At 37.4% G+C, this 10,037-nt stretch overlaps 1 protein-coding gene across 1 annotated transcript in view; it reads left to right on the forward strand.

Annotated features, from left to right (window-relative positions):
• CNTNAP5 (contactin associated protein family member 5) overlaps nt 1-1,898 on the forward strand; it is a 1,495,600-nt gene extending 1,493,702 nt beyond the window's left edge. The window contains exon 24 of the mRNA XM_042780525.1: nt 1,702-1,898. Coding sequence (XP_042636459.1) covers nt 1,702-1,898 — 197 coding nt within the window. The remainder of the gene's footprint in view (nt 1-1,701) is intronic.
• Nucleotides 1,899-10,037: the final 8,139 nt, after the last annotated feature.

Raw genomic sequence — 10,037 nt, forward strand, 5'->3', positions numbered from 1 at the left:
ATTTATTCAATATATTAAACTCTCAAATGTTCATGCTTATGCAAATCACAATACAGAGTATCAAAAAAGTTAGTTTTTTCTCGTTATTCATTCTACTTACTGTAAGGCCACAGTAAGGAGAAAAGGACGCACAAAAGTGAGGTTAAAGAGAAGTTTTCATTCTGAGTTTCCGGGGGAGGTTTACGGGCCCCTGAGAGGGGCCTGGGAAGTCGCACCACCTGGCTGGGGAGGGGAGGGTTTATAGTCTTGTGGAGGACCTAAGTGGGGACACTAAGGAAATAGTGGGGTCCAATTAGCTGTTAGTATGGGTATGCACTTAATTAGCATGAGGGGGCTTCACAAGAGGAAGCTTGCCACCGCATGGGACTTTCCAGTCTGGGCGGGTTCTGTCACTTCGGTTGTCTTATCAGGCTGTCTCATCAGGGCTTGACACCCGGAGGAAGCTGCTAACTGAAATGTTGGTGGCTTGGGTTTGGTTCGGCCTAACACTTACAAAAAAGAAATCAAAATATACAGATGAATGGAATAAAACTGCTGAATATCATAAATTAATTTCAAATATGTTAATACCAAAAAACCTACATTCCTCCATAGACACATTCTTCCACATCCACATTTTTACCATCTGTTGGCTGACTTTGCTTATGAATCCTAAGAATCTTCTGACAAAGTTAGAGGTGAAATCTTCAGGTGAGCAAGGCCAACTTACAAAACAGAATCAGTCAAACCACATGCAGTCCAAAAAGGGGGAATGTGACACAGCTGGGCAGAAATTGGTCACCTCAGGCATCTCTGAGTTTTTCTAGGAGAGAGGTGCACCCTTATTATTATTATCATTGTTTTTAAACCAAACATATAAGATAAACAAATTGGCAGCAGGAGAACACACATAGGATGTGAAGTAAGTGAATATTGTTTCCTAGGATTCTAAAGTAATTCTAAAATACTTAGTTGCAAGATGATAAACAAATATGCTAGTTACAGATCAACATTCTTTAAAGAAGCCTCAAAGTAATTTACTCAGCAATCTTTCCCAATTCAATGTCATATTTATATAATGGTATTCTCATTCCATCAAATCATTTTCCAATTTCATCTGGCTTCATCCATTAAAGAAAAAACAAACAACTTCTGTTGAGTTTACTCTGACTCATGTCAACTCCACATATATCAAATCAAGGATTTTCAATGGCTTATTTTTCTGAAGTAGACTACCAAACAGGCTTTTCTTCTGAGGTGTTGAGGCAATTTTGAGCTGCCACCATTTAGGTTAGCCACCAAGCTGTTAACCAGTTGCACCACCCAGAAACTCTGAAATAAAGAGTTTTATGGTAAATAAAGATTGGTTTTTATTTTGGCAAGGAGGTCTGGTGGTGCAGTGCCTGAGACACTTGACTGCTAACTATAAAGTTGGTGGTTCAAACCCACCAGTCACTCAGTGGAAGAAGATGGGAGCAATCTACTCCAAAAGGTTTACAGCCTTGGAAATGCAATGGTTGTTCCTATGGGTCTGAATCAACCTGATGGCAGTAGGTTTGGTTTGGTTTGGTTTTATTTTGGGCATGTGGCAGAGTTCATTTGAATAGGAATTTATTTTGTTATTTTCCTTTTCAGTGCCTCCTTTATCTAGATTGAATCATGTCTCTTGACCAGATGACTACTGACACTTTTCTTCTCTTTCCCCTCCTCCTTTCTCTACAGGGGTGATAGCAGTGGTGATCTTCATCATCTTCTGTATCATTGGCATCATGACCCGACTCCTTTATCAGCACAAACAGTCACATCATTCTAATCAGATGAAGGAAAAGGAGTATCCAGACAATTTGGACAGTTCCTTTAGAAATGACATTGACTTGCACCACCCCGTGAGTGAGTGTAAGCGGGAATATTTCATTTGAAAAAATGCAGGGTAACCTGATACACTTAATTTAAAAAAAAAAAAATCTTCTATTATCTCTCCTGTCTTTTAATTTTAGTCATGTTCTTCTTCTTCTTTTTTTTTTTTTACTTTTTTTTTTTTTTTTTTTTTTTTTTTTTTTTTTTTCACTTTTTTTTTTTTTGAAAAGTACTTGCATCTACCACAGCATCTTTTTTTCTTTACCCAGACCAAGAGACCAGGCAGCTACAACCACTGCCTTCTTCTCTGAAAAACCTCTCATGATGATAGTAACCACTCAAGAGACCAACTGTACTATTCTAGACTGAAGAACACGTGCATATTCAGTGTGAACACATGCATATTCAGTTCTGTATTTCCATTGTCTGCACTCTTCAGTTTCACAAACATCCAGTTTTGCAGGCTTATCCTGACTCTGGGTTCTATGACTTAGACATATAGTAGTCATCCCCGGTATCCTTGCCCATCTTAAGTCCATTTGAATCAGGGAAACCAGAGTAGATAGCAAAGATCTTAGAGCTCTGATTTGCTTCAGTGGAATTTTAAAAGGAATAGGAAAGTTTTGTTTTGTGATATTTTAATTTTTATTACCATAGGTAGTCCATTTCCCTAACTCATCACCATGGGCTTATATCCCCTGAGTATTTTCAAATATGGGACTGCTGGTTGTAGTGTGAAATGGTTTTCCTCCTTTCTTACCACTCTCTCCTGGGGCCTACATTTTGGAGCCAGGCCCAATAGCATAAACCTAGGGGAAACATGGAAAATAGTAGCTTAAAACTGGGAGGTAAAAAGAGAGCTGCTAGGAGGTAAATGTTCTATAACTTCAAAAATGCCTTATCCAATTTTGTAAGAAATGCTAGCTAGGTTTTTCCTGGGATTAGTAACCTGAAGTAACACACATACACACACACGCACAGACACACACACACATGTCTGATATTGCAGCAAAAAGAAGTCTAAAATTGTATCTGGTTCCGTAAAAGAGCTTAAACTCTTTTAATTCAGCTTAAAAAGAACTGAATAAAGAAGAGAAATACCAAACAGAATTCTTCCTTTCTATCCATTCACCAAAGATCTGGTGAAAGCAGGGAATGTAGATTTCACATTTAGAGCAGACATAATGAATTCACCTCTGTCCACTGAGCCATTTTCTAAGAGATTTAGGACACACTGACTGGATATCTGGTGGCATTAATATCAGCCGTAGCTGACTCTCACTATTTGACTTCAGAGGAGTCCATAGGTTCTATAGCACACTGCATTTTTAAATCTGCCGCATCTTATGCACATAAAAGCCTCTTCATGCATCTTTTAAGTGGGTTAAATTCCTAGGTGAAGTAATTAACAATTTCAGGGTCTTTGCCCCATTTAACAAGAAAGTATCAAAGAAACACAGTTATTCCTTCAAGAAGACACCTTGAGATCATCTGTGATGTGATAGTAAGAAAAAAAAAAATCATGATTTTGATGTAGCAATATGTCTAACTCTTTGTCTCTGAACCATCTTGGAGAAATAAAACATAAGGGGAAAACAGTATAAATACTCTACTTTCCTGGAAATGTCAATATAATGATCCACAGATGTGGAAAGTACTTGCCGGTTCTCTTTACAAGACAGATTCCACTTGGAAAACAATTACCACATTGTTGTTTGCCAGCCTTGACAGTTTGCAGAGTTTCCATCTTGTTCTTAGTGTGTATACTGCTTCTGATTATTTAACATTCTCGCTGCATGACAAGACTCATAATGATGAACTCATTAGGTCTATTCCATATCAGGTCCACAGCTTCTCTTTCAGAGGCAGAACACATGGGGTAAGGGTTTATTTTTTAATTATATTTTCTCACTTTAAGACATTTTTATAAGTATGCATTCTCCCCTTAAAATTCTGTATGGCTTCTACTTAATCCCTTCAATATTTCCATTATATCCTTTTCCTAGGAAACTCATTTTCATGTGATTCTAACAAGAACACTTTTTGTTATTTTTTCTAGCTTTAATAAGATGAATGATCCTTTAGTAAGAGAAATGATCTTTGAATACTGTTTTCTCCATGCCCTGACCTCTCTCATTTTCAATTTTCACATCTGAGTTTTCTGTTTCTGTGAAAAGGCTGTGTAAATCAGTCTTTTGCTTGGCCATATATTCCTTTGTCCCCTGAAATGAAAGTCACCATCAAGACAGTAAGCTTAGCCTGAAGCATGTCTAATAATGAAATAGAAAGGAAAAGGAAGGTATGAGTAATAAAGCTGCAATTCCTCATTATTCAAGATTGCATTTTGCTGACACAGGGAAGATAAAAGAAGTGGAAGACTAGCAAAGACCAACTTAGAGTATTTGCTTTTCTCATCTACATGTATATGCTTATAGGTAGTTCTGTAGGCTGAAAAATTTATAATGCTCTATCATTGTCAAATCTGTATTGTAGAGTCATCTACATACCTCCCACATGCATAGACTATGTATACATACACACTATGCACAAATTACCAGTTGCCGTCAAGTTGAATGTACCATAGACCAATGCCAAGACATAATACGAACTGCACACCACTCTCGCAAGTAGAGTCTCAGGGTTAAATTGGAATTATTTTTACAGGGTTAGATCATTTCATAAGCCCAGGGAACTCATTAAGTTTCACTAGATGTATGTGAAAAGCAATCAAACTTCACCTTCAAAAATAAACATAATTTACAGCCTGTCCTTCCTCAATGTTATCGAATCCCAGTTTTATACAGTTGTTCAGTTTTGTGCATGTTTCAATCTTTGAACAATTACAGTCTAAAAATTAAATACATAGCCTTTGAAATCATTCTAATTCCTCTTTAACCACCCTCTTGTGCTTCCATGGTCTGGTTTCCTGATTGCATGCTCCAGATCACTGTGATCTCCTTCACTCTAACGCTCAGTCTTTGGTAGCTGACATATATAAAGAATTTATGTGCTTTGCATCTTCCAGTGAAACCAAAAATACCTGTGCAATTTCATATTCAAAGGGAACCGTTTTGTGGTATCACTTCCACCAACCAAATATATTTTATTTAAGCAAATGAGAAAACTTTTGCTAACTCTAAAATATATTTAAGGAGCCTTGAAGGAGCAATGGTTAATCTCTTGGCTACTAACCAAAAAGTTGCAGTTCAGACCCACCCAACTGCTTTACAAGAGAAAGACCAGGCTATCTGCTTCCATAAAGTCTACAACCAAGAAAATCTCATGGGGCACTTATATTCTGTCACACAAGGTTGATATGAGTCAGAATCAACTCAGCATTACCCAATAACAACAAAATATATTTTACCCCACTGCATTCTTTGAAAACAGCCTTAGTAGTATAGTGGTTAAAGGATTTGGTTGCTAACCAAAAAGTTCAGAGGTTGGAATCCATCAGCAGATCCATGGGAGAAAGATGCAATCGTCTGCTTCAATAAAGATTTACAGCCTTGGAAACCCTGTAAGGAAATTCTACTCTGTCCTAAAGGGCTGTCATGAGTTGGAATCAACTCGATGGCAGTTAGTAGTGGGCATGATTTGAAGGAACCCTGTTGGTACAGTAGTTAAGCACTCAAACTTCTTACTGAAAGATTGGCAGTTCTCAACCCACCAGCCTCTCCTCAGGGAAAAGATGTGACTGCTTCTGTAAAGAATTACAGTTTTGGAAACCCTACAGACCAGGACTACTCTGTCCTACAGAATCACCACGAGTTGGAATCTAGCTGATGGCAATGGGTTTTACTGGATAATACATTGTGTGCATAGGTTGGCTTTGCCATGGTTTCTAGGAGAATTTGTCAAGAGGAATAGACATTTGTCATTTATCCAGATGTATTTTTATGAATAGCTTATCTTCTTGTACTCACTCCCAGCTGAACATGGGAGATTTGTTGTAAGGATCCTGGGGCTGATGTTTTTCAGACCACCTATTTTTGTTTTCTTTAGTAATAAAAGGGATGCCTAGCCTAACTTCTATCCTTTGTCAGATCCCAACACACAACAGGGTAGCAGTAGTAAATCAGAACAAAATAAATGTTCTCTTCCTTTCTTTCTTCATCATGAAGTATTCATTGAATGTACAATATTCTGAGGGCTGTGGTAGACATTGGGTATACAAATAAAGATTACACATTTTTTCTTGCCTGTGGGGTGCTTAGTCTAGCAGGGAAGGAGGATATTATTGTAATAGGGGATGCACACAGTGCTATAGCATGCAGAGCAAAGGCTCTACATGATTATTTTTTTAAAGTACTTTCTAGAGACATATGAAACAAATATATTTCTAGATAAATATTTATAATTTTATTCTCATTTATTACTTCCACCTTCAATAAATCTGTTACTCCTTCTCAAAGTAAATGCCTATCATGAAGATGAATTCCTGTGAAGGGATGAAGGGAGTTAGAGCAATTCTTTAGAAACAGTGAGAATGAATGGTCCATAGCATACCTTTGGAAGGCAGAACTCTTTCCATTCTTGTTTCAGTTCTGATTAATGTATTCCAAAAGCCTTCCTTCCCATGAGTCAGAGTGACGACTTGGGGACCCAATTTCTTCTAGGAAACAGCAATGATGTCCACTCCTGCTCTCTTCCTTTTAATTATTTTACTGTCATCTACATCTATGTTTGAACTAGGAGCTGACATAGTACCTAAGGCATTTGACTGCTAACCAGAAGGTTGGGATTCAATCCCATCAGCCACTCCTCTGAAGGAAGATTGGGCCATCTACTTCCGTAGTGATACTGACTCAGAAACCCAAGGAGGGTTTTCTATGAGTTTTTTTTTTTTTTTTTGTTTTTTTTTTTTTTTTTTGGATTTCTTATCAACTATTGCATGTTACAATGAACCTTGAGGTGTCTTCATTGGCTTTCAAATCTTTCTAACACATTCCATTTCCCTGATTAACCATATTGACACCATTTAGGAAGATCTTTGAGAACCAGAGTGAGTAATTGACTAAAAAGTGTTCTCATCTTTGTGAGATCTTGCCTTTGTAACCTGAGTGATTTTTTTCCAATTCTCAGGCTGCAGCCCACTCATCTGAATAGAGGAGCTGCTTTGGGAGAATGCAGTTAAAGCATTATCCCCAAAGTAGTCAGGAAGATGGGAATCAGACCTGTGCTATTTTTCCTTTGAAAAGCCTTGACAGTTTGTCTCTAATAGCCCTGAATTTCTTTGAATTCCCCCAGAGCTTCAGTCCTTCAAAACCACATTGTAACACCAGACTGCTGAGAGGCATTTGGATACAATTTACAGTTCTGCTACTCATTCTTCCTTAAGAAAAGCTTGAGCATCATTCTCAAATAATCCTACAGATCACCCACAGACAAAATAAATGAACTTCCTTGTTGTAGATGACTATGGTGGTTACTGGGAGAAGATGGAGGCAAATGCAAAACTTCCAGAATATTTTGAGGATAACTGAGTGCTATTTCATGTCTGTCATGCCATTTGAAGTGTTCCTTTCAAAGACATTCTGTGTAGTTGAAGTGTTTCTATAGACTGTTCTTGTTTTGATTTTTTTAACCTCTCATTCCATCCCTACACTAACCTTCCTACTTTTTAAGTTGTTTACTTTACAGATTTTTTTGTTTGTTTGTTTCTTTGTTCCTAGTTCTCAGCTCTGCTTTCAATAAATTCTAAATAGTTGAACCTTCTAATAGAGGAAAAAACAAAAAGTCAAACTACATAAACCAAAACCTTGTAAAAATAGGGCTGTTATTCAAGGGTTTTCCAGGAAATTCTATGTACATATCTGTTTGATAAGGTGATACATATTCCCCTTTTATGTTGATAATTATTTAATTTCTTCATATAAGGTTTTAATGTTTAACTCTGTTGCTATTCTTGAATGATATTTCTCCTATATTTCACTAAGGTACTCTAAGGAAGAGAGAAAAGCACATATTCTTTTCAGTGAAATATTGTACTTTGTAAGCTAGTTGTCTTACTTTTGTAATGTTCGTAGTCTACAAAGCGTCTGAACAGACATAAGGAAGGATTAAGACAAAAACTGGTTTTGGTGTTTCAATCATTGTTGCTGGGCACATGTCAAGGAGGAAGAGCCGTCATGCAGCAGTGATTGGTGCCTGTCTGAGGCGAGGAAGATCATCGCTTCCACCATAAATCAATGGCAGTGGCTTTCCCTACTTTCTTGGCTCCTGCCCTGGAGCTCTTTAGTACACCTGGACCATTATCTCACACACTGAGGAAAGAGGCAATATCACGGGCTTTGCATAAGGAGTTTTTTATTTACCATTGCATGATATTTTTGACCTTTCTCTCTACTTCAACCACATGGTTTTTAAGTATGTATTGTATTAGGAATTTCCTACAATGTCTTGGAGCTATAACAACAATTACCTGACCTTGCAAGTTTGAGCATATCATTACCTAGATTTTAGGAAAAGAAATTGTCAGAAATTTCCTTAAATCCATTATCCTGAGTCAAAACACTCATAGATTGGAGGCCTGAAATCCTGGGATTAGTTGAGTGGTCTTCCTCCCACCCTTGTTTAAGAAATTGTGATATTCTCAATCATGACAATACTGTCAATGACGCACTATTTAACACTAGCTGGGAGCATTGTCTTCCTCAGTCTCCTCAGTGATAGTGGAAAACCCTTCATAGAACAAAATTAGTAGAGCAGTCCTAGGGCATGACCAAAGGTGAAGCTAACTGGTTTAGTGATTAAAGCCATCATCTTATTTTCATCTGCGTTATATGCCTAACGTGCTTAAGACTGCAGCAGTAGCCACCGAGGACATGAAAGAGGCATTGGGTGTACAACGGACACATTAAGTTACTCTGCAGATTCTTTGAAGGGCATAAGTATTCTCTTTCAGCACTTTAGGGCAATATTAAAAGGGCACTTGCCTAGTTATGCTTTTCCATTATTATCAGCTCCCACCCCAAATGTTTTGCCTGAAATATTAACATAGTTTCTTCTCTTTGAATAACACTGTCAACATGTGTAACCTCATCTTGACTTAAATATTCATGCAAAAAAAAAAAAAAGCCAAACCTTACTTAAAGCAACCTACGTATGTTGTGAGAGGAATTGTGTGTTTAATAAAGACCATGACCAAGGCATCTCTCCTCTGAGTCTGGGAGTTGACAGACTTCCTAACATTCTGTGTGGTCTTGGACTGACACTTCTCTTAGTGAACTAGAAAAGGCAAAACACGTGTAAAGCTATCATTGGAAATGAGAGTACAGACAGAGGGGAAGCCCAAAAATCTCCCTCCAGAATGTGATAGGCAGGAAGTCAGTAAACATTTTCTAGAAAGAGCCAGAGAATAAATATTTCTGGCTTTGCAGAACCAGACAGTCTGTCACAACTACTCATCTCTGCCTTTGTAGCAGGAAAGCAGCCTTACACAATCCGTAAACAAATAGACATAACTGGGTATTAAAACTTTATTTACAAAAAACAGGCCACAGAAAAGATTTGGCCCATGGGCTGTAGTTTACCTATCTCTATGACAGAGCATTAGTGTCCATTGTAGATGGGAAATTAGCTTCACTCTGACAGGTAAGAGTACTATAGGAAAACTGAGAAAGGGCAAGAAGATTACTTTTAACAATTGAACAATAAAAATGAAGAAAAAAAATATCCTCTGCAAAATACGTATATAAGACTCTTTGTTATGGTGAAAACACAAAATAGGTGACCTTCTTTTGTGGATCTCCTGAAGTCTAGCTATTCCTTTCCATCTTCGGATTTTTGTTCCTAAAACAGAATCCCAAGTGATGTTGCCTCAACCCAAGTCAGTTTTGTAGACCACGTAACATGTCTTAATACACTGTATGGGGGGAAAAATGTTAGCCTTAGATTTCCTTTTTTTTTTTTTTTAATCTTTATGGTTACTGTTGTATAGCAGAAGACTTAAATTGTAAATAGTGTATATTTAATAAAGAGACTTTTTTATGATTTTGTGTGGAAGACAAATGTATCTTACTGTATTTTCTTGACTTAATAAGAGTCAAACATTAATCCTTTAGTGCCCATTCTCATTCTTCAGACCATTAACTCCCAGATAACACTACCTCTAGGGGTTGTTGCAGAAACATGAAACTCCCATTTCCTGGGTTTATTGATTTCTACATCCTTAAATGTGCTGCCATGAGTTGTATTGT

The sequence above is a fragment of the Orycteropus afer genome, unplaced genomic scaffold (genome assembly GCF_000298275.1).
Source record: "Orycteropus afer afer isolate SDZICR_OR568_19922 unplaced genomic scaffold, OryAfe1.0 scaffold00004, whole genome shotgun sequence".
Lineage (NCBI taxonomy): Eukaryota > Metazoa > Chordata > Mammalia > Tubulidentata > Orycteropodidae > Orycteropus > Orycteropus afer.